The sequence below is a fragment of the Nansenia antarctica genome, assembly GCF_963989245.1.
Source record: "Nansenia antarctica genome assembly, chromosome: 19".
NCBI classification, from domain to species: domain Eukaryota; kingdom Metazoa; phylum Chordata; class Actinopteri; order Argentiniformes; family Microstomatidae; genus Nansenia; species Nansenia antarctica.
The window spans coordinates 12,646,408-12,672,333 of NC_137692.1; the positions used below are offsets into that span (position 1 = coordinate 12,646,408).

Here is a 25,926-nt window from a genome sequence, read left to right on the forward strand (position 1 = left end):
GTAAACACAACCCAACTTGTGATGAATGTGGTAAGAAAATATAGGTGCTCTCCTCCTGACTCAAAAGGTAGAACGTGACGTACAGTGAACTTCGTGACCTCGCGCTTTTATTTTGAAGTCGCAAAAACGAATCCGGAACTCTTTGACGAAACATGCCGTTTTTTGTTTTTTTTTATCGTTCAGAGAACACAGCTCTCCTTCAGACACTTCTGCCCCAATTGGACGAGATTATGTACTAATCTCATTATTATTAATAATATATTATTTATTATATTATAATATTATTATTGGGGAGAGAGGTGGTGCTTATTGTAGCAGCAACCGTAGGCTACTCCCTGCAGTCACGCCATTTCGCCCACCCAGGAACTATCCTATCTGAGGTGACAGTAGGATAACAAAAGCAGATCTGTGTCATTTCAGCATTCGTCCAAACCTGATCACTTTTACCAATATATTCAAAATCCATATGGAAAGTGTACATGTACCTACTTCAAGTACATGGAGAAATAAACATGGGAAGTAAAAGTGGTTAAACACACCCCCTGAGTCCCCGAGGGCGTCTCGTTGTCATCGCAACGGGACGCCAAAGCAGACCGCCATGGAAAGGTCCAACACGTCCTGTCTGAGTTCATTGTAGCCTGTTGCAGATTATTAATATTATCTCTGGAAGAATCATTATGCCTCCTAAGAAAAAGAAGGGGAAAGGAAAGATCAAAAATACCAAAAAGAAGAAATCAGAGGAGGGTACTTTTCCTGCGTTTTCTTTTCTCTCTGTGCTGTTGTTTGTTAAGATTATTCATTCTTATATCATGATCCAATTACTGTTAGGACCCAAATTTACATGAACACTTGATCTTTGCACTTCTTATATTTATATTATGTATGACTCTTGCACTATGATGTTGGGTTGCACTGTCTTGTCCTGTCTTGCACCTGTCCTGCTGTAAACCGTGCTCCACTGTCCCAAACCAAATTCCTAACATGTTTACATGTCATGGCAATAAAGTCTTCTGATTCTGATTATCTTTTTTTTTTAAATCATGTGTTTATGTTTATGTAGGTGCAAATGAATTTGAGGCGAAGTACAGGCGCAGTGTGCTGGATGTCACAGTTCTGAAGGATCATCTCGGTGAGAGTATAGCTACCACCCATGGGTCCCACGTGATTCCTATAAATAACTACTAACTGATTATGTGCATTTGAACAAACCAGAACTATGAAATGACGTTACAGTATTTCAACCTGCCTGCCTTGTGTGTGTGTGTGTCTGTGTGTGTGTGTGTGTGTGTGTGTGTGTGTGTGTGTGTGTCTGTCTGTGTGTGTGTGTCTGTGTGTGTCTGTGTGTCTGTGTGTCTGTGTGTGTGTGTATCAGCTCTGAGGGGTGACGTAGCCACGCAGGCGCGGTCCCTCAGCTGTGAGCTGAGACGTCATGTGAGAGACACGGAGCAGGAGCTGCAGCAGGAGAGGCAGGACAGGAGGGACGTCAGTGCAGGTACTTCATCACAAACATATCAAGACATAATACCCCCTGAATCCCAAATCAACTCCTATAACCTTCCTGCCTTGCTGAAGAGACGTTTTATTTGCAGGCAATGATGCTCTTTGGCTCCTCAAGCATTGTCCTCTGACACGCACACGCGCATGCGCACACACACACACGCACATGCACACACACACACACACACACACACACACACACACACACACGCACGTTGATTTGGGATTCAGGTAGCTTACTGGACATGGTGTGGTTACCCTATACAATATTCCTCATTATTAGCTTTGTTTATTATGTCCCCGGCCTAGACAAATAAACTATTGGGATCATCATCTATATCTTCTACTCAAACACAGGATTAGGGTGGCAATGTGATGAACACTTTCATTCCTCCCAGATCTGACCCGTCAGTATAAGACCATGCAGACAGACATGACAGTCAAAGTGAGGAGGCTGGAGGATGAGGTCTGCTTGCTGAGAGAGCAGCTTGGTAAGATACAGTAATGTGCTGTTCCTCAAATATGTCTAGTTCAAAATAGAACATCTGCTCTTAGAAAACTCCAGTACTATAATGAAAAAGTTTTGCCTGTGCCAATGTGTTTGTGTATGTGATACGGTACATGTGGGAATACGGTACATGTGGAAAAACTAGGGTTAGGGTTAGGGTTAGGTGCTAGGGTGCTAGGGTTAAGGTTAGGGGTAGGGTTAGGGTTAGGGTTAAGGTTAAGGTTAGGGTTAGACATGCCAGCATGTACCAAGTCACCCTAGCACCTAACCCTAACCCTAGTTTTCCCACATGTACCGTAACATATGTTTGTGTTTGTCCAGCTCAGTGCCGCACAGAGCTGAAGTCAGAGTGTGCAGAGCATAAGCAGAATCAGCAGGAGAAAGACGCAACCATCGCTAACTTACAAAGCAAACTGGACGACATGGAGACGGACTACGAGAAGATCCTACATGTAGGTGAATTGAGTAAACGATCTCAAGATCTATGGATGAGAAAAAACAATATCACCATATTTTCATCATTAAATGAGTAAAATAGGCATTGCATCAGAGGTATGTTGTCAAATGTTTACAACACACCTCTGATGCAATGCCTATTTTACTAGTAAACAATGCCCCACCTGAAGTGACCATTGGAAAAAAAGTTATTCTATTAGAAGAAGATAGAAAATAGAAGAAGGTTTTTCCTTCTATCAATGGCCCCGGGCCTGAGCTGGATTACTCTTCCTGCTATGACTGGTGGATTGATGATTCACTTGCTTAGTATTCAAAATGTATTGTTTGTAAGTCGCTTTGGAATAAGGCGTCTGCTAAATGCCAAACATTTAAATGTATTCTATTTTTATGTTGTCCTGCTGTATTTCCAGGACACCTTGGACAGTCTGCTGTCCCACCTGGGTGAAGCTGGGCTTAGCTGGAAGGAGGAGAGCACAGCTGTACACCAGGAATGTAAAGACCTGCTGTCTGAGTTTGGCCTGAACCCGCTGGACATCTGAAGGACTTTTAACAACGGTCCCACTGAATGGAGTTTTCTCTACTGAATCACTCCTGTACTGTATCCTATCTGTTGTGTATGTATATGTTACGGTACATGTGGGAATACTAGGGTTAGGGTTAGGTGCTAGGGTGCTACGGTTAGGGTTAGGGTTAGAGGTAGGGGTAGGGTTAGGGTTAAGGTTAGGGTTAGGGTTAGACATGCCAGCATGTACCAAGTCACCCTAGCACCTAACCCTAACCCTAGTTTTCCCACATGTACCGTATTCCCACATGTACCGTAACATATGCATATCTCATCACTCATTGCTCAAATATGCGACATGCACAGTATATATCTTGTGTACAGAACATAACAACAACTTTTTTTTGAAGTCTGTGAGAGATCTCATCATTTCCACATGGCTACCAGTTGACAGTACCAGACTGATGGGTTTTCACAGCAACAATGCCAGGAGGACAAATAAATACACTTTTACATTACACTTTACACATAGTCTGTTTGAGAGCTCGTCATTTTACCAATTAGCTACTACTGAGTTTGGCTTGACATTGGGCTTTTTTCATCATCATAAACGTCAAGCAAAGTGCACACTCTATCTGATTCAGAGTTCTCCAGGTCTTGTTATTGAAATCAAGTGCTGTACCTCTAACGTCCACTAGATGGCATGTTATCACTGCACAGTTATCAATTGCAGGCTGGTACTGTAGGTACTTGGCTGATAGAGAGAGGGCTGCAGATTTCACCATGACAGATACTGTACTGTTGGCAACATTATGTGTAATACATGACTGTGTAGGCTTTATAATAGAGCACAACCTGAAACCAGAGTGGGATTGCTAAGGTAAACATCTCATCCTAAAAGTGACAGGACAGGCCAAGTAAATGGGTCAAAAGGAGGAAACAACATGGTTTTTTAAACTGTGTTTCAAAAGGAGGAAGACAAATAACCGATAAAGCGAAACACAAATGGCCCTGGAAATTACATTCAACACCCTGCTACAGATTAAACCTCATGTCCCGAGGGAGAAGGGATAAACAGTTCACTTTCAAACACTCTCATCTGCCAGTCTCCTGGCGGCCTGCGGTGGTTTCTTTAGTCACATATCTGGCTTAATGAGTCGTTTACTTAGGGATTAGGGTAATTCTCTTCTAACGAACAATTAAATACATGAAGTCAAAACCTTTATCTGAGAGCCAATATTTCCTGCTTTAACCAGAGCACTTGGTTTTCTCTCTCTCTCTCTCTCTCACTGTGTGTCTCTCTCTCTCTCTTTCTCTCTCTCTCTCTCTCTCTCTCTCTCTCTCACCCCCCCTCTCTCACCCCCCCTCCCGGAGCCTGTTGCTTTACCCTATGATTGTCTGATTCCTCTGGTTCTGCAGTCCAGTGCCTCACAGAACTAACTGATCAAACAACCTATTTTACCTACATTACACAAAGAGGGATGGTATGAAGGCAGTTAATGTTCTTGTCTTTGTGTGTGTCCCAATTGCATTGTTGTATAGTGGATTTGATTGATGTAATTGAACTGTGTTGATCCCTAGAGATAAATTAAAATGGAAACTGATTGGAACATGAATAGAATCACATACAAGTGAAACGTGTATATAGAGTTTGTATACCAACAAACACAAAGTCTCTGTAGGTTCATTGGCTTATAGGACTGTAGGAGAAATCCAAGATGGGATGTGTTTGTCTGTGTGTGTGTGTGTGTGTTCTCATATGTGTGTGTTCATGTAGCAACATGTATGTACAGTCTGATGCCTCTCACACACTCTGGCTTCAAGGCAATCAATGTTACCCCGTCCGAGGCCCATTTATTTCTCTGAAAGAAAAATTGTCGTCTGGAACAAAAGCCCCCCTACAGCCCATGACATCATTTCACCTGGGAAACATTCCCAACACCACTGTTTGCGCACTGAACACAAACCCTCTTGGCATACAACAATGGGTAATTGCACAGCATTGCCAGCAAATCAATAAAAACGATTGCCCCTTACAATTTGTGTCCTATATATTTGTTGTCGCTAACCAGTTATCAATGGTCTTTTATGTTGTTGATTGAATCTGAAAATGTATCCATGAAAACAGATCATCAGGAATGGATCCAGGGACACGATATACAGTCTCTGGATATTGAAAGAAATCTTCCTTATATAATTGGGATGGTGTAGCTTGATGGTAGGCCGAATGGGCCCATAAAATATGTGGTCAAACGACTGAAACAACAAAATGTATGTATGTTCTAATGTATGTTCCAAGTTTAGAATAGTCCTCGAGGTGGTTAAAAAATCCCCCCATTGTTGTCATGACCACCACCATGATGACACCACTACACAGAGCATTTTTTCCCCCCCATATATTATACCATCTTTGGCTGAGCTCCAGGAAGGCAGAGTAGTCTCACACACATCCACCTGCAGTGTTGATGATCGGCTTCTGCGTCTGGGAGGCTGTAAGTGTGTGTGTGTGTGTGTGTGTGTGTGTGTATGTGTGTGTGTGTGCTTAATTCACCGAGCGCAAACAGAGAGGCTGAAGGGGAGGACTATTTCTTGGCAGGTGGAGCTCAGCTCAGCACAGGCATGCATGCATGCACACTCACACACAACACACACACACACACACACACACACACATATTGACAGGTACACAGTAGGTAATGCCAACTCTAATATAGATAGGGGATGGAGACAAGAGAGACAGTATGGTGGAGAGGGAGAGGTGGGGGTGGTGAGGGGTGTGAGGTGTAGAGCTGCGTATGATCCATAGTCACGGAGAGAGGAGAGACAGTACGGTGGAGAGGGAGAGGTGGGGGTGGTGAGGGGTGTGAGGTGTAGAGCTGCATATGATCCATAGTCATGGAGAGAGGAGAGACAGTATGGTGGAGAGGGAGAGGTGGGGGTGGTGAGGGGTGTGAGGTGTAGAGCTGCGTATGATCCATAGTCATGGAGAGAGGAGAGACAGTACGGTGGAGAGGGAGAGGTGGGGGTGGTGAGGGGTGTGAGGTGGAGAGCTGCGTATGATCCATAGTCATGGAGAGAGGAGAGACAGTATGGTGGAGAGAGGGAGAGGTGGGGGAGGTGAGGGGTGTGAGGTGGAGAGCTGCGTATGATCCATAGTCATGGAGAGAGGAGAGACAGTATGGTGGAGAGGGAGAGGTGGGGGTGGTGAGGGGTGTGAGGTGTAGAGCTGCATATGAGAGAGGAGAGGAAAACCCACTGAGGACTGATTGACTGATCGATTTGTGAATTTCCCCCTCGTTAGCCTTTGTTAGGAGTTCTACTGACAAGCCTTTCGCTGTTGAACTGATTAACTACACATGTCTGTATAAGACTTAAAGAATAATGAAGAAGACACATTTTACCCCTCTGGGTGCAACACTTATTCCTGTAAAATCGTTTGTAATTGTGGCCTTAATGTATATCGGATCAGCTGGATAGTTCGAATATGGTATTCCAATGCTAGTGTTGACACTAAGTGCCTAAAGACAAAAGGACAGACAAAAAAGGGGCATTAGGTTTTTAGAAATGTGTTTATAGTGGAATAAAAATGCTAACATAAGAAAATAAAAGCATTATAAAATATAGCAGCCAGACCTTGCTGTCCTACCCAGGGCTCCCCAGCCAAGGTCTCTTGGTGTGTTTTTGGAAAGATTTGTTTTTAATTCCAAGCCAACTCCCCTTAGCCTCCTAGGTAATTGGCAACCTTCTTCCAACTACGCTTGGTTTAGCGTCTGTGTAAGTGTTTTCACTGCTTAAAGACGTTGGTTATCTGGTGCAGTGAAAGCCTTCACCCGTTTCCTCCAAGCTCAGGAACTGCTCAACTGCCCCCAATGTTGTCTCAGTGACCTATAGCGACTAGCTATAACTTTGCGAATTAAATGTGCAAATTGATCACTGCTTATGGGAATTTGTGGAAAAAGATGATGAGTCTGCTGGTAAATAAGTGAACCGGTGGATTGTTGTATGTGTGTCTGTACAGTTGTGTGTGTTTGTGTGTGTCTTGTCTGTGTTGTAAACGCAAACGGGCCCTTGGAATCTTCACTGGGAAACCCTGGTTAAGCATCCTCAATGTACACCACAGTAGGACTACAACACTTTCATAGGGGATCAGGTGCATCCTACAGCCTCTGTTAGAGATGCCAACTGGAGTAGGGTGAAGTTGCCCCCTAGACGCTGGGTCGTGGGTCGTATTTTTATCTTTAATGGTGAATGTTATCATTTGGGGAAGATAAGGAGATCCTAGGTCTGTGGATTAGGGGCAACCTCACCTCTGAGCGTAACACATAAGATATGCACAGCTTCCTCCAACTACCTTCATACCATACAGATGTCGGACACACTGAAACACAGCGAGCTCAACTCTGAGAACACAGTCAAACAGCCAATTCACAACAAGCCCATTCACAGGGAAAACCTCTTTGTAGAGCTATGACACAACATCATTTATTAACGAGTATTCACATTGCACAAAAAACATGTTGGGACTGCTCTTCTGGGGGTAAGCATGTATGGAAATGAGTGAGGAAGGGAAACACGGAAAATTATAGCAATAATCAAATCAAAGGATTGACCAGCATGGCGATACATACCGGTACTATAAGGAAAGAGATGCTTGAAATACGGTACGACCCCTCATCTACTACTTTGGGGCTTTCAGTTGGGCAAACAGAAACATGTCAGTTGTATGTACCGGTAGTGCCATTGACCTTCAAATTAATTCAGAGCAGTGCCTATCAGTGTTGCAGGACTGGTTTTCTTTCAGGTTAAGGTCAGTGTTTGTAGGTTGTATGTGGCCCGTATAGATTAGTGTGATCTGTGATCTGTGTGTGTGTGTGCGATCTGACATCCTGTACTTGGAGCCTTCAATCAAACGCTGTGTGAGGAAGGTCCTGGTTTTAGACAGATACGAGTGGCACAACCTCTGGGGATAGTCAGAGTGACAGACACATCTGAGCCTGCTGAGGACAAACTTCTGACTTTCACTGACAAAGACTCAAAGGCTTCATATCAGTCTATTTACTGGGAAAGCACAGCCAACATAAACACTATTCATCAAGGATACTGTCAATGTGCACTACATCCAAACTTGATAGAGGGGAAATTCATAGAATTAGCTGCGTCGATGAATCTGCAATATGGTAAATCAAATCAAATACAAATGTTTACAGCTTCCAGTTCAGTTCAAGTTCTACAAATCAAATCGAGTTTAAGACGGCCTTGATGGTTACAAGGATAGCTCACTCAAAATCTGTGCCAGTCTGTATGGCAAAAATGCAAGCACAAATCCGAAAAGAAGATGCAATTAGATAGTGAAGGTCTTTCCAAACACTTGTAATGGAATGTAAAAATGGAGCTGAATGTACAAAACAGATGATGCTGGAACACAGGAATAAGATCAAACTTTCAGGGGGTAGATCACCGAAATGTTTTGGAGGAATGAAAACATCTGATCAGTCCCTTTAACAAAAGCATGTGACAGCGTTCCGTATCGTATGATGATCAGTATGGAAATTGTGAGTGACATGCGAGAACAGAATGTGTAATGTTATGTATGTAAACGAGTGTATGTAAGCCGTGTATAGAACACTGTGTGGGTGTGTGTGTGTGTGTGTGTGTGTGTGTGTATAATCAGAGAGTGGGTATGGGAGCAGAGCGAGATGATGAAGCGGTATAAGAACAGATGGAACAAAGAGCACATATAGAAAGGCGATAGTCAATAGGAAAAAGCCAATCTCTCTCAGTGTCTAGGACAGACTAGCATACCATATACAATGGCACATCGCTTCATTCTAAGTGGTATGCTAGTGTGGCTATTATAACACAACCATGGACTGAGCTACACAAAGACACAGATGTTACCTTGGAGAAAATAAAATATAATGAGGAATATTTCTCCATCTCTGGGCAAAAATGTCTAACAGGAAACATTGTTATCCTCCTCAATCAGCGACACATAAACCCTCTGACATGCTTCGCCGTCTCTCCGAAAACACGGTTAAAACATGTTTTTGTATAGAATATCACTATTAGAAAAGAAGTCCTTGTGTGTTTTTATGTTCAGTTTCCTTTTGTCGTCACCTTGAGGCCACCGCGCTGCTGCAGCAAGAGATCATCGCTCACAGCAATCCTTTTTGGCACTTAAAGAAAAAAAAAAAGGAAAAAGAAAAAGTATTTTGAAGAGCGATGTTGCATCCCAAAAAGTTATTTTTTCATCTGTTCTTTGCAGCTCAGAGGAGGTCGATAACATCCATAACCCTCCAGAAAAGAATCGTTTGATTGTTTAAAGAACAATACGAGAACAATATTTCAATATCAATCAAACACAACTAAGGGGGAAAAATAATTTAGAAATAAATCAACAATCACAATGAATGACGTAAAATACTGCATAGTACAAATGTCCCTTAAATGTCCGTCGAGAACGCTATAGAGACAGTCTAGTTTAGCTGTGTCCGTTCTGTCCTATCTATAGTAGAGGGACATAGGGACAGCTAGGGAAACCCATGACTTTAGAACCATGTCCTTAGTCTTAAAGGGCTTTAGAGACAGTCAGTACAAAGACCACGTTCCCTCTCACAGGCTTCCTCTGAGAGAGACTATGGAACACGGACATGACAGGGATCCTATCATCACCTGGTCATTCCCTTTACAGCTCCACTATTACCCCACGTCTCCATAGTGACGATCTCCATAGTGACGATGTCCACAGCGAGTCCCGCCCACCCGGGTCAGACACGAGACTGAAGCTCATGTTCCAATATCACATGACCTATTACCCCCCCCGATAGAGAGGTGGCTGCTGGGTAGGGAGGTCGGCATGTGAGTGGAGAGGTTTTGTGAGACAGGGGGGCGGGGCTATGTTACTCAGGTTCACTGCTATTGGTGGTCTTCTCCCAATCTATGCTCTCCTCGCTGTGGGCGGGCGACGCCCCCACGGGGCCCACCGCCGTCGGGCGAACACGGAGTCCCTGGAAACGTCGGCACTCAGGGCAGATACGGATGTGGCTACACCCCCTGGCCACCAGCGCCGCCTCCTGTGCCAGTCTGTGGGAGAGCGGCTCGGGGAGCCCGGCCCCGCCCAGCCCGGCCCCTCCGCAGAGCTTCCCGTTGCTCAGGCTGACGGCGGCCGCTCGCGCCCGGCGCTCCTCCAGGGGGAAGGGCCGCGGCCGGAGCACGGAGGCCCCGCGGCGACGCCTCAGCTGCAGGCTGTCCCGACACAGGACGATCCCCTGGAGCTCCCGCAGCATCTCCTCACACATGCCCAGCTGGGAATGGGAACACACGGGGGGGAAGTGGCACAATGACTCACTCATCATTTGATTTTTATTTATTTTTCTGTTTACTATTCCCCTCTCTCCTCTCCTCCTTTTTTTGCTGTATGTAAAGCACTTTGAATTGCCCCTGTTGTATGAAATGTGCTATACAAATAAACTTGCCTTGCCTTGATAGACACGTTGCTAGATCACTACAGGATTGACGGACTAATGGACAGCATCGACACAGAGAAGAAATCATTTCCCAAAGAAAGGATACGAGCAAATATCTAGAAAAAACATACTAGGCATAATACATACATGATAATGATTATACTACATTATTATTATGATTATACTACATAAATGTAGGCATAGTATTATGCCTAGTATGTTTTCTTCTAGATATTTGCTCCTATCCTTTCTTTGGCTTACATACATGCTTACATCCTCTACATTGTGTTCAGTGAATGTGACGTGGGAGTGAGTTGTCAAGTCATGTAAGAATAATGTTAGCTATGGTAAATGGATGTTGGTATGCCTGCCTGTTCTAATCTGTGGTATTGTCTTGTATTACAATGTGGACATGCACACACGCACATACACACATAATAATAGAATTTTCTCCCAGAAAAACAAGTCAAGTGGCAAGGGGTTCAACTTTAACAACGTAAATTGACAGAGAATATTCTCTTTCCCAGCCGAGAACGTCTCTATAGTACATATTGTAGATACTCTGCAGTAGCTAGATACTGAGCTCTACATAACATAAAGGCATGTAGAAACTGTATACAGTTCGGCTTCGGACAGTATTCAGACCACTTCACTTTTTTCCACATTTTGTTGTTATAGACAGAATTTAAAATGGATAAAAAAAAAAATCACATCAATCCACACACACTATACCCCATAATGACAAAGCGAAAACACGTTTTAAAAATGTCCGCACATTTATTAAAATTGGTCTGTAACCAAGTGGCCAAAAAAGAGTCCTTTAATGGATAATAATCTAATATCCATAATTGTGTTTACAACAATGAATTCAAGTGACATGGCAAAGAAAGTGGCTGGAAATGTGTTTATTTGGTTTTACTACACAGCTGCAAGTTTAGTGCAAATCCAGCACATGCAATGCAGTTTCCTATATCCCTCGTCAGAAGAATAGTGGTAGCTGGATCATGTTACGGGTATGTCAGGATCAAGACAACATTATGGCATTTGCTGAATTAATAGTGATAGCCAAATCCACAGTGTGTGTAATTGATTCCTATGCAACACAACACAATGTGGAAAAAAAGTGAAGAAGTCTGAATACTTTCTGAAGCCACTATATGATGGATTATCTTTGGCTTTGTGTGATCATGTTTCAGCTGCAAGTGGAGGAAAGAGAAATGGTGGTACACTGGCCGACAGGAAGTGGAAAGCGGTGGAACCTCCTCTCGAGTGTTGCATTGTTGGATAGCTGCTCCTGGGGTGGTGAGGGGAGGGGGTGGGGGTGGGTGTTCGCGGGTCAGGGTGAGGAGAGAGAGACGAAGCAGATGCAGGTTAGGTAAGCCTCTCTCACCTCAGTTCCTGGAGTGTGTCTCAGCATCCACACAAACTCCAGCACGGCCATGAGGATGGCCACCAGCAGCCCACACACCAGCACCACGAAGATCCCCCCGATGTTCTCCATACCCAGCCCTGAGAAAGAGAGACAGAGACAGAGACAGAGACACACACACACACACACACACACAATATCATTTCACAGTAAGAATCAAAGTGGGTACATGCAAACAGTTTAGAGGCAGCAGAGTAGGTAGGACTGGGATAGGAGAAGAGGGGGAAGGATGGAGGGGTAACAGGACTAGGAGAAGAGGCAGAAGGATGGAGGGGTAACAGGACTAGGAGAAGAGGGAGAAGGATGGAGGGGTAACACACCCTTGGCACGGTGATCCTCCTCTTTTGGACATTTCCCGCCATCCCACCATTTCCTCTTCAGGATCTCCAGACGGTTGTCCTCCTGCATTTTGAGGATGGCCAGGTCAAACTCATCACGGTACACTGAACCTGAGAGGAAAGAGAGAGCCAGAACAGTAACAGTCAATCACAGCCATAGACATCTCACAGTAGCCTACAGCACAAAGCGCTTTGAGTTGCATTTCATGTACAAAGGCGCTATATAAATAAAGCTTTACTTACTTACTTACTTACTTACTTACTATTATCATATCAGTTGGTCCTCGTCCTCATCAATAAAGGAGACATTAATTGTCTCTTTTTTTCTCTTTTGTAGATTTTCTATGTTTCGTGTTATCACATAACGTACTCACCCACAGGCATGCCGATGCCGTAGCCTTTGGTGTCCAGCAGGCCTCCTATCTGGGTGAGGTTACAGTTGCGTTGGCGGTAGTACTCGTTCATGGTGCTCTCTAAAAGGTAGGCATAGTTAGAGTTGACCACACGGGCGATTCCCTCCTCCGTGCTTTTTACAAAGACGCCGGGCTGCTTGGAGTGCATGAAGTTCCACATGCGCTGGTACGTCTGGTAACGCGACTTCTGAAAACGAGAAACAAGATGAACATAGGAGGGCTGAATTGCAGTTGAACTTACTCAGAATAGAAGTTTCAGTAACAAGTATAACCCACTGCCGTTCGAGCATGCTCACACCCACTTTCCCCACAAACTAGAGTGACAGAGGCCAGTCTTGTTCTATGGGGCCACGGCAAAGCTCAAGGGACCAAGCTCCACGGTCAAAAAGGTGCTGCAGCCAGAGAAAGACAAAATGTTTTTAAATGAATTGACATAGTGCATGAATTGACGGGGGCGGCTGTGGCGCAGGAGGTAGAGCCGCCGTCTAATGATGGCAAGGTTGGCAGATCGGCGGTTCGAGCCCCGGCTGGTCACATGTCGAAGTGTCCTTGGGCAAGACACTGAACCCCAAAATTGCTCCCAATGAGCAGGCCGGCGCCTTGCATGGCAACTTGCTGCCATTGGTGTGTGAATGTGTGTGTGAATGGGTGAATGAGAGGCCATTGTAAAGCGCTTTGGAATAAGGCGCTATATAAGTCAGTCCATTTACCATTTACATAGTATCACCAATGGTTCAGCTAGCTAGCTGGATAGCCGACAAAAACGGATATCAACCTGTCCTCTACATCAGTTCTTTTGACCTTGTAAAGCAAATCTGACAACATCACAATCAGAAATATCACCGGCCATTATGATTGAGTTGGACTATTTACTCACCATTCGCTTCAGCACTTTGACTTTGGAGGAGCAAGTTGATATTACATGTCTAGGGGCACACAAGCCTATGGATTTAATTAGAACTCAGGCTGGAAAAAAATACAGTCGCAGTTTCAACCCTGAGTGGTTTCAGAGGAAAAACAGCTAACAGTTAAGTGTATCCAAGAACCCTTCATTTATCTGTGCCTTCTTTTTGGGGAAGAGAGCATTTGGTCCAACTCAGGAATCAAGGGCTGAAAGCGTCTGAAAGGTCCAAACATGAGGGTTGTGATTTTCATGTTAGTTTTAAGTTAGTTTTTCTGAGTGGGGCAGTCCCACTCATATTATCATATTTTTCATTTTTATTGACAGATACAGTAGAGATTTTAGACAGGAAGGATGGGTGAGAGAGAGAGAGGAGGGATGACATGCAGGATATATCCCCGGCCGGAATCGAACCGGGGACCCTGCGGTTACATGGTCAACGCTTAACCCGCTACGCCACCTAAGCGGCCCAATTAAACTGAGTTTAATGGAGAACAGCAACATTGTTGCTCACCTTGACAGCGCATACCGATGCATTTACCGCAATAACCAAGAAACCGAGGAGAATATGCATGGGTATGACTGGGTAGAATAATTGCTTGCATTAAATTGTGTAGTTAAACCGAATCAGCCCTATGTGGACAATTAATCAGCCGACTCTCTGAACCCTGGCATATTCAGGTGCATCTTTGAGACAATGTGTGAGGGAGATTCTAGAGATTCTCAAAGACATTAGAATGAGGAGGCCGTATTTAAGGGTACATCCGCATTTCTGCAACCATACAAAATGAACTACACTGTTGCATAGTCAGCTGCACTGTTGCCCGTGGAGGCTTGTTTATTGTTCAGATGCTGCATCTTCACTATTGCTTTTGCTTTCCTGCATCTTTACTACGCTGATGACACTCAACTCTTCCTGTCCTCTGACCTACATGTGGCAACACGTGTCTATGCATGTCTCGCTGATATCTCTACATGGATGTCAGCCCACCATCTCAAGCTCCAAGCTCAACCTTAACAAGACTGAGCTACACTTCACCCCTGGGAAAGCCTGCCCTATCCAAGACTTCGATTTGATTTGATCTTTATTTATCTCGAACATTTCAACCATAAAAACACACAAATGTGTAATAACAAAAAATAACAAAAACAACATTTAAAAAAAAAAATACAAATACAAATAAAATAAGATATAAATTAAAATAAAATATATCTTCCTAGACATGGAAGTAATAGTCAACAATGGTTTTGTTCGAGAAGGGACAGAAAGAAGCAAAGCTTATCTGGTCCTGCCCCTTCCTTACAATATCAAATTATCTATCAATATCAAAAAATAATATACCTATCCACAAAAATACTAGTTCACGTTATTTTTAAGCTCCTCTAACTTATATTTATCAAATAATTCCTGTTTATATTTGCTTTTAAACATTTTAATAGTATTACTTGTTTTTATTGTTACATCAAGGCCATTCCAAATGGATACCCCACAAACTGAGATGCACTTGCTTTTGAGCGTTGTACATAGGTTGTTTTAGATTAAATTTCCCTCTTAGATTATAACCCCCATCTCTGCTCATGAACATTTTTTGTAAGTTGCCAGGGACCTTATTTTGTGTTACTTTAAACAGTTTTGAATTTAACCAAATCTTTAAATTTGTTTGACTTTTGAAAAATAAATAATTGGTATGATCTCTATAACCAGCATGATGAACAATCCTTATAGCTCTTTTTTGCAATGTGCAAACAGTGGAGAACTCTACTGGAACCCCCTCCCAGACAGCCAAGAACCTTGGAGTGATCCTGGAGAACCGCCTATCCTGTGCGGAGAACATCGCAGCGACAGCATGCTCCTGCAGATTCTTCCTTTACATCATAAGGATACGTCCATTCCTCACCAGAGAAGCAACGCAAGTCTTGACCCAGTTACTGGTCATCTCCCGCCTTGACTACTGTAACGCACTCCTGGCTGGGCTCCCCGCCTCCACCATCAGACCTCTGCAGCTCATCCAGAATGCTGCTGCCCGTCTAGTGTTCAACCTCCCCAAATTTTCTCACGCCACCCCCCTCTTTCGCCCCCTGCACTGGCTCCCGATAACAGTTAAGATGAACTTAATCTTAACTGCTCCTCCTGAGACATCTACTACCCCCCCCAGCACTGTGTCTCCTAAGATTTCTACTTCCCACCTTGTACTGTTTCTCCAGTGTAAAAAAAACTAAAAAAACTAAAACATTCTTTCTTCTTTTATCACGACGACTGCCAATGGCCCTGGCCTGAGCTAGATTACTCTTCCTGCTATGACTGGTGAATTGATTATTCACTTGCTTAGTCAAATGTATCGATTGTAAGTCGCTTTGGAATAAGGCTTCTGCTAAATGCCAAAAATGTCAATGTAAATGTTTACTATTGCTTTCCCCTGTCACACCTGTCCATATCCACCGTCGAATGTCATGCTGTTTCTGTCACCTTCTCTGTCAAACTTCACATTGTTGTTCATCATTGACAGCTACGTGAGAGAAGCGTGCAAGGTCACATCACAGCCTTGAAATCGCATTTCAACAAATACTTCACTCTGGATGACACGACTAAATACGACTGGATCAGGGACCCATTCTTACCACCACCACCTGCCACATTCAGCATGGAGGAAGAGGAGCAGTACATACTGCTGACATCTGACTCAACAATGAGTATGCAGTAAACATCCAGGATGTGGTTGTGATCTGGATCAGCTGGATTCTGGATTGGAGTGGAGCAAGAATTCCCCCTCAGTACTACTGTCTTTTGCCACATCATAGCTCTGTGAGAAAAGCTTTTCTGCTGTTGCCTCCATCAAATCCCAAAATGATAAAAACTGTGAGAATGAACTGAGAGTGGCAATCTCAAAACAACAACCCCGCTTTGAGAAGATTTGCCAGGGATACTAAGCACAACTAAGCCACTGAATGTGTAGAATAGTAATACGGTGCAGAGAAGATTCATGATTTCCACAAGGAGAATAGTTATGTGTAACATATGAAAATGGCTTTTTTTCAATCCATGATTTCAACAAGAATGATAGGAATGTGTAAGATATGAATATGGTGTTATTTGTTATCTCCACAATACTATTTTTTAACTATAACAAAGTTTTAACTATAACTGCGTCTTTGTATTGTTATATAAAATAAAATGTGGTTTGTACAAATGTGGTATGCAACAAATTCATACATACATTTTACCAAGAAAGATGGGGACGGTGTCTTGTCGGGGGCAGCTGAATTATTTTTCAATTACCAAAGAGGGGCCTGACTGAAGAGATTTGGGAACCACTGCTGTAGGGCCTGCGACGGTCTATCAATTGAGCTGCAAAGAAATCGTTATTTTGTGCTCACTGGAGCTAATATTCTGCCATTTCAACTGATAGATTGTTGAGCTTGTGTTCCCTGTTTGTAGTGGAACAAGGGCTTCATGCCAAGCCGTGTACAGTGCTGCCGGTAGTCTGCACCATATTTAAAGTGGTGCTACGGGATCATTTGTATAATTTCAGCCGACAGTTCTGAATGTAGCACTAATCAGTAGGAATGGTCTCCGTCATGTGTTTCTCTGTTCTCTCAGCTCCAGTAGTGGAACTCCACCAACCTACTTTTGGTCGATGCAAATGTATGTCAATTACAATTTCTTAATAGTATAATATTAGTAATAGTCCAAATGAACCTGCTGCACTGTATAGCGGATACATAATGGACTGTACACAAAATAAACATTATTTTCACTACTGCTGTACTTGACAACACAACACAGTATATAGGCTATATATTGTGGCAAATTGTATTCACTTGTTCTGGGTTCATTTGCATATCTCCCAGCTTGTTGCTTTAGCTGGGGGAGGGGACACTGGCTGGCATACTAGCATACTGCATACTACATACTCAATGAGTATATACTGCCTACTGAATTCATTATAAGTATGCCAATAAGTATGCCATTACCAGCAGACTGTTCACACTGAAGTATGCAGCTCAGTATCCCAGAATGCATTTCGGCAGCAGGGATTTTAAATCAGGTTAAACCTCCATGGGCTAAAAGCTGTAATTTTTGCTTAAGTTAAGTGTTAATGTCATTTTATTAAGTTTTAATAAGTTTTCTTATTAAAATCTATATTCCCAAAATGTGGCCAGTTTATCAAAATAACCTGTTTATATATCTGATCTGATGTTTGTTTTCCAATTCTGTAGGCTAACGTTAGCTAGCTACATTATGTTAGTTAGATACTTTTACTGCGGGGTTCGACAGTAATGTCGGAACATCACAGCTAAACAAGTTGTACAATTATTTGGGGGCTAATATCTTCTAAAGTAACTAGCTTATATTGTTGTCTTAGCAGTTGGTAAAAGAACAGGATTAAAATAATGAATCTGAAGGGACCATTCGTGAGTGACTGGGCTACAGGCAGTCAAATACTAGGCGAACGTGTGTGTGTGTGTGTGTGTGTGTGTGTGTGTGTGTGTCTGTGTAAGACACAAATAAACTTGGATTTTATGTATTTCAAGTGGCATCTTTGTAATCATGACAACGTAGACATGTCTAGGAATGCATTTCACCATGTAAATTCCCAAAATAGTGAAAATACCACTGCTCATCCGTGATCAGACTTAGCTGAAGAGTATCAAATAGTGTGCAAAAAAGCAGCATCCACACACTCAAATCTGTGCAAAAAATATTGTTTATTGCGAGTGTTTCATTTGGTTTCTTCTCATTGATATTGAATATTGAACACAAGGAGATTGACCATCAGTTAAAAGTGCCATCTTTTAATTGCATAGGGAACACTATGGATTATACACAAAAGAAAATCAATGGCCAAATATGATTTTCACTACCACTATACTCAAATGCCTTCTAGTATACATCTGAATGAATGGTCTTTATTGTCATTGATATAGTACAGGTACCAAACAACGAAATTTGGGAGGGGGGGCTCCCCTGGTGCTAGGAAAGAAAAAAACTAAAAAACAAGAAGGGAAAAGGAGCTGGTTTACATAAATAAAGGCTATGTACACTATCCACTATACTATACTATACAAATAAAACACTGTGCTGTACTCTATGCTATGCTATACCTATTCTAACATTTCCTATTCTAACATTTCCTATTCTCTGCAACCTTATGTACCCTAGGGTTGTCATATTGCACATTCATTTAAAGTGTCACAGTTTGCAGGCTTGAAATGTACACATTTGTGCCTCAGCACTACACCTGATTTCAATCCAGCAGCTGCCATCAATCCGTCCAGACTGTCCAGGGCCCAGAACCTAGGTCTTTGCTGTGTTCAGGGCCTGAATGGCCCTGGGGTAGAAGCTGAGCTTCAGTCTGTTTGTCCTTGCGAACATGGTCCTGAACCGCCTGTTCGAGGGCAGCCGAGCAAAGTGTTCGTACCCAGGGTGGGATGGGTCTTGGAAGCCTTCCTGAGGCATCGTGTGTTGTACAGCTCTTCCAGAGAGGGGAGGGGGGCGCCGGTGATCTTCTGGGCCGATCTCACGACTCTCTGTAGCGCATTCCTCTCTGCGGCTGTGCAGCTGGAGATCTCAACTGAGATCTCAACTATCTCAACTGAGTTTCACCAGTCTTGCTCCCTTTTTTGCTATATTGGAGACAAGATTGGTGGGTAATTTGTATAGCTTCGCTCCTTGTGAAATATACTGTATGCCAAACAGGGTCCAGGGTCTATGGAAGGGACATTCCCCCGGATCCTGAACTGGCACTCTTTGGATGTTCAGAGACTGCTTCCAACTATATGCCTGAAGAAAATGATTTTATTGGATTGGAAATCACCTACACAGAAATGGACTTCCAGAAATGGCTCAACGAATTAATCATTATCATGCAGATGGAGAGAATATGCTTCTACAACTCTAAAGTTCCCAATAGATATTTGAAAATAATATGGGGTCCAATTATTGATCTCAAAGTTTTAAAAAGTTGTTTATTATATCCTGTAGTGATGCAAGCCTGTACTCTTTTTACTTTACTCTTTACTTGTACCCTTGTAATACCTGACGATGTAGCATTTTGAAAGTTAATTGAAAGTTCAGTCTTCTCTTGCTTCACATATCTCACTCTGCTTTGACCTGCAAACAAAACAAATGTAACCTTTATCAAGAGAGAGACAGAGTGGGTGGGTGAGTGGGTGAATGTCAGACAGACTTGTGTGATTTGAAGTGTTAACTTACCGTACCAACGACTGAAGACGCAATCTGCAAATGAACAGACACATTAATCAAGTTAGAGACAGAGATACCTGAATTTAGAATAGCAAACGTATAATTAGGTACAGTATATTCATGTCAAATACCTGAGTGGTCCTGTCAAGATGCCTCCTACATGTGTGCATTGTAGGGCCCCTTAGGTTGCACACAAGTGGTGGCATAACAACCCCATTCGAATCAATTCAACAACAACTCTATGCGGTCTTAAATGTTGGTGTGTCTAGTAGACTATAGCCTAGAAGAAATAAATGTCATAAATGTGTCTGTAGTCAATATGACGTAATTCTTGATTGGCATGAATGACGACAAATAAATGCAAATGTTGTGTACATTTCTGATATGTAAGGATAAAAATCTGAACAAAATGTAGGCATGTGTGGGACATGTCTGTGTGACAATGAACATGTCATAACAGGGGCCACAGTGTTGGGACATGCTGGTGGAACAGGGAAAGAGGTGTTTAGTTCTTTAGAGGAGTTAGAGGAGCTTGCGTGATGAACAAGCTTTGTTCGAATAATCACATGGGCTGTGTTCGAAATGGCATACTAGCATATTGCATACTAGCACACTCAATGAGAACATACTGCATACTGCCTACTAAATTCATAATAAGTATGCCAATACCAGCCGACCGTTTACACTGCACTGCAGTAGGCATACTGCCTCCCAGAATGCATTTCGCACCGGCCGGTCCGGGAGCAGTGATTTGGGGGATTTAGTACCCCAGTAGTGTCCAGTCATGGCATACTCAAATATTCAGCTAAATCTAGTATACATAATTAGAAGCTACAGATAAAGCTAGCTAGCTGTTCAAACAATCTAGCTAGCTGTCATAATTAAAGACACCGCTAAATAGTATAATGTGTAAAACATAAACATGCATTAAGCCAAAATCTTTCACTAAAAACGTACCCCCATTGCCCCAAATATTGCGGCCAAAAGCTGCAGAGCCACTTACCATCCGCGCTAAGGCTGCTGGTCTTCCTCTGCGTGAGTTGAGTTGTCTTTGTGATGGGCAAGTGCCGGGGGATTCGCGTGCACGTTGCACGCAGCAGCAGCTGTCAATTAGCTCACCAATAAATTGTACGGTCAAAAAAATGAAACCTTCAGCGCTGCTGTATTGGTGCATCCAATCACATCGATTTAGACCCTGACATATTTTCATGGGTTTAGTCTTAAACTATACAGGAAACACTGCCCTGGTAATAAACCAAGTTATGGTAACACCCGTTCGTTATAGGCCTAAAGGTAGTCAGATATGGTGGGTGAATAATGTTTTAACTGGGTTGGTTTAGCTATATAAAAGAAAAGCACAAGACAGTTTCTCTCTCTCTCTCTCTCTCTCTCTCTCTCTCTCTCTCTCTCTCTCTCTCTCTCTCTCTATCTCTATCTCTCTCTAATGCGGATAAGCTAGTGTGAGGCAGTTGTCATAACAAAGCCTTGTTATGTGGTTCAGTTTGTTCTTTGTTCTCGCTTTTTGTAAACTGCTCTGATGCTCTGTTTACTGCTTGGATGTATGATAACGGCTTGCAATTACCTCAACTCAACTGTCTTCCCCGCTCCCCCACTCTGAGAGGTGACATAGCGCTGATAGGACAATCAGACAGAGACAGCCAGACAGAAGGACACGGCAGTGTCTATCTGAGCACCAATGAACAATGGTCTTAGACATGTGACAGAATATTATTGAGTACCAGGGCAATCAGACAGGAAACAGATCAAACCTGGAGTTGATGGAGGTGGAGAGGAGGACAGGGAGGTGACAGTGCTGATGCCATCAACGACAGCTCATTGATTTTGTGTGTGTGTGTGTGTCCTGGGTTACCTGGAAAAAGGTCATGGTGGATCCTCCGTGCATGGTGCCGTACTCGATGGCGGTCTGGTCGGCGAGGTCGTCCACAGACTCGATGGGCACCTCCATCCTCTGGACGGTCAGGAACGCAGCCAGGTTGGCCGTGTAGGAGGAGATGATGATCAGAGTGAACGCCCACCTAAGACACTCGGCGACACACACACACACACACACACACACACACACACACACACACACACACACACGACGTGGCGTTAGAATTACAAGGTTCTATCTCAATTTTTTGTAAAAATTTAGTTTTTTACATAATCTGATCAATCAATGTTGACATTTTTTAGTTAGTAATTAATAAAATACAAAGGTTCCATCTCACCAAACATAATGGAATGTAAAAACTTTGACGCTCAATATCTCTGAACTGCCCTAAACGGAGATAGAACCTTATAATTATAAGCTCACGAAGACTCAAACACACTGTATCTACTGTATGTAGGGATGGGAATTAATAAGATGTTATCAATACCGATGTCATTATCGATTCTGCTTATCGGGCAGATTCTTTATCGATTCCCTTATGGATTCCTGATCAATTTTCTGTGAGGAAGAAAGTCGGCCTACACAGGTTTTCAACGTCAACTCAGCTGTTCTATTATCTCTTGAGTCTCTGAACACAGTGTTTAATGTGTGACTAATAACATTAATTACAATGCTCCTTTTCTTAAAAGGATATACAGTAACCTGGGAAACACATCAAATAAAATAAACAATTCTTCTTTAGAATTTAGATGGTGTGGCTAAAATAAGATCATGTGAAGACTGATGTTTGTCCTATTTGGAAAAGAGGCTACAGTGCAGCCAGCAGTATCATTATGATAAACATACTGATAATATTCAACTATGCATTTTAGTTATTAAAATATATTTTCAGTTGTCTCATTAATTGGAAGAGTAACTTCATAATATAATTACCAAATTGCCATATAATAAACCAAAGAAACAACTTCAAGTGAGATACTATAGAACTTACTACAAGATATGGATAATATGCTCCGTGCCAGATAGTGCTACCAATGTGTTAACGTTTCTTTGTCTCAAGTGAGACAAAGAAACGTTAACACATTGGTAGCACTATCTGGCACGGAGCATAGAGTATCAATGGGCGTGTTATTATTCAATGGCAGAATAGTCATCTCCCATTTAGAATCCACGTTGCATTGCGTTTGAGTTTTTTGTCACATTTTAAATATATAACATGCTACTTTATCAGCTTTCTCAAACAAAGTTTGCAAATTGATACCAGGAGTTGTGGCATAGCCTGAGCACTTGAATACTGTCCTTGTTGCGACTAAATACAACTGATCATTACATCGGATCCCCATATGAGGCCCAAAGCATTAGAACGTGTCACATTTAGGCTGTGTGCAGTATGTACATGTACAGTATGACAGTGGTACCTGGCCTGTAGACTACTCACCATACTCCACAGAGGGTCAGATACAGTAGATATCACATGGAGTGTGTACCACAAATAGTGAATAGTGGTAAGACAGAATGTAGGCCCTCGACCTTACCGCCATGGGTGACCCTGCCAGGAGCATTGCTCCAGACGGCATCGCTCTCAGGTTTGATTTGATTTGATTTGATTTATTGTGGAATTAAAAAGACAGTTTCCAAGGGATAAAAAACATGATAAAGCGCAAGCGCTTATTTCCATCATGGTCCCTGATTGAGGACAGGACAGACAGTTACCATAAAACAAATTTACAGAACATGATAAAAACCATAAAAAACAAACAGATAGTTACACAAATTCCCTGCACTCCCTACCTATGACGTGTTTCTACTCTGTCATTTCACTGGCTAGCCAGTTCTTTGCTGCACGTTTAAAGCTTACCTCTCCCTCTAAGCTTTTTAGGGCCACTGGAAGCTTGGGTAAACACAAGCCTCTCCACCACAACGAGGTGACGAACCCCCGGAGAGGCAGGCTGTGTGCAGTATGTACGTGTCCAGTAGGCAGTGGTGCTTGGCCTGTAGAATACTCACCATACTCCGCTGACACAGCGCGTGGAGAGGGCGCGGGGGGCGATTGTGGAGCCCTGCTGCATGAACCCCCCCACAGGGAACCAGAAGCTATTCCCCAGGGAGTACTGGTTGATGAGCAAGCTACAGCGGCCCTTCAGACAGGGGTGGGGGTTGTACCACTCGTAGGGGGTGAGTCTACACACAGGGGGAACAGAGGAAAAGGGAGGACGGAGGAGGAAAATACAATAGTTAGAAGGAATGAAAGAAATAAGAGATATGAAATATACAACACACAATTAGTGTAAGAGAACACACACAAGCACCTGTTCTCGGAAAAAGTTCTGTGGGATTTTGTGAAAAATGAAGGCATTGTCTTTCGGTTCTATTTGTATTCCTTTTAGTCTCCTGAGATGAGTGTATCCCTCACTCATGCTCACATGCTGCATTGGCTGCATGGACATCCGAGATACATGACATGACAGCTGTACACTACTGTTTGAATGGTTTGAATAATTGGCCGAGAAGCAGTCCAGCTGTTCCGATATCCAGCATGGCGACCTTGTCACTTTCACTTGCAAAATGTATACATACGCCATAAGTTGAGCTCAGAGGACTTGATTTTACCATCCCTTATGATAAACAGCAGTTTCACTGAGATCTTGAGTGGAGGTAGGGGTAATTACTTCATTGGGGTCATCAGGTGGGTACCATCCATCATTGGTGTTTCGATGATGAAAACCCACGACAACTACAAAAGGCTCTGGTTGTGCCTCCAGGTATAGCGGCCTTGGGACAGACTTGTTGTGCAGCCAGTGAGGATGTACCTCAGTGTCGCTGGAGTTTGGCAGAGAGGATATGATGGATCATCTCCGAACCACTGATTTAGGTTCTTGGGAGTAGGAAGTACATCATAGGTGGCTCTGCTGACGAAGCTAAGTCTGCTTCCTACCATATCCCAAATATCCCTCCAGGTGAGTTTTCGATGCTCACTGTTTTCCCATCTTGTCCACTGGCCCTGCTTTGGCCTGTGACACCGCCTTTGTGCCTCCTCTTGCTGCCAGACCTCGGCTACCACCAGCTTTCTCCTCTGGGCGGATGTTGCATGCAGGACGAGCTGTCTGGAGTCCAAACCCACCTCTCCCATTCTGTACCTGACCTATGATGTCGTCATGCCTGAGAGCAGATGTTGCTTGTTTTACAGCCCCAGATGGGGACCACTTCCTCCCAGTTGTCAGTTTGGGTGCAGCTGCTTGAATCGTGGCGTCCTGAGACTCAGACCAGGGTCATGTCCAGCCTCACCGTGGTGCATTTAAACTCTTCGATGAGACTTGAGAGAGGCAGTTCCAGAGCCTCGTTCCCATACAAGGCAATTATTGCTCAGGCAACGAGGGAGCCCAAGCCATTTCCATGTGCAAACTGCCTGTTCTCTCCAGCTGCTCGACTTTGATGATGGGAATTCCATAGACTGTTAGAGGCTAGGGGGGGAGACGGGGGAGTCATCTGAACTGCAGGCGCCACAGTTTCAACTTGCCAGGAATAGGGTTTTGTCTATGCTAGCAAGGCCTTTGATGGTTTCTTCCCTCAGCTGATGCTGAAGCTCCATGAGTTTCCCTTTGATGATGGATATACTTCTGGATTTTTGGGGGTTTGAACTGCATCCCTGCCACGTTACATTGGAATGACGTTTTTCCAGCAGTCTCTTGGTGCGTGCGATGGTTCAGGGTGGTCATGTCGTCCACGTAGGCACGGATAGGAGGTATCGGCTGTCCAGACTGGAGGCGTTCTTCTCCTACAACCCATTTGGAAGTTTGGATGATGATGAATGGAATGGAATGAATGAATGAATGAATGAATGGATGAATGGACTTTATTGTCATTGCTACAGTACAGGTACCAAACAACGACATTTAGGAGGGGTGGCTCCCCTGGTGTTAGGAAAGGGAAAAAAAAGGGAAGGAGCTGGTTTACATAAATAAAGGCTATGTACACAATCCACTGTACTATACTGTACAGATAGACGACTAGGGTTGTCATATTGCAAAATAGTATTGTTTCACGTTATTTAAAGTGTCACAGTTTGCAGGCTTCAGTCCCATTGCCATGGTGAAGGCTAAATTGGAGATGGTACATCCTGCTATTATTCCTAATTACCAAAGATTGCCATGATGTAGTGTACTGTGATGTTGTAGTAGTAGTAGTTTCTGACCAGATTTGTGATGGTCACTGGCACATGGAAGAACTCAAAGGCTGTCGAGAGGAGAGTAAAAACTGGTCCAATCAGCATCAGAACACATTTTATAACTAACTAATGGCCACCGATGAACGATTAAC

General features: G+C 43.3%; 2 protein-coding genes across 2 annotated transcripts in view; one reads left to right on the plus strand and one right to left on the minus strand.

The window, feature by feature from the left end:
* Nucleotides 1-677: 677 nt before the first annotated feature.
* On the plus strand, nucleotides 678-3,000 carry LOC308173885 (dynein regulatory complex protein 12-like; the record flags this gene model as incomplete). The annotated part of the gene is made up of 6 exons (XM_080548938.1): nucleotides 678-744; nucleotides 1,061-1,129; nucleotides 1,373-1,492; nucleotides 1,896-1,988; nucleotides 2,327-2,457; nucleotides 2,872-3,000. The coding sequence occupies 6 exons, from the start codon at nucleotides 678-680 to the stop codon at nucleotides 2,998-3,000; spliced, it is 609 nt and encodes a 202-aa protein (XP_080405064.1).
* Nucleotides 3,001-9,862: 6,862 nt separating this feature from the next.
* The window catches only part of grik4 (glutamate receptor, ionotropic, kainate 4), a gene marked incomplete at both ends in the record, with an annotated part of 174,973 nt that continues 158,909 nt past the window's right edge, over nucleotides 9,863-25,926 (minus strand). Inside the window, 6 exons of the mRNA XM_080549354.1 lie at nucleotides 9,863-10,267; nucleotides 11,820-11,938; nucleotides 12,179-12,307; nucleotides 12,571-12,796; nucleotides 21,586-21,751; nucleotides 23,617-23,790. Of these exons, the coding sequence (XP_080405480.1) occupies nucleotides 9,863-10,267; nucleotides 11,820-11,938; nucleotides 12,179-12,307; nucleotides 12,571-12,796; nucleotides 21,586-21,751; nucleotides 23,617-23,790 (1,219 nt within the window). The remainder of the gene's footprint in view (nucleotides 10,268-11,819; nucleotides 11,939-12,178; nucleotides 12,308-12,570; nucleotides 12,797-21,585; nucleotides 21,752-23,616; nucleotides 23,791-25,926) is intronic.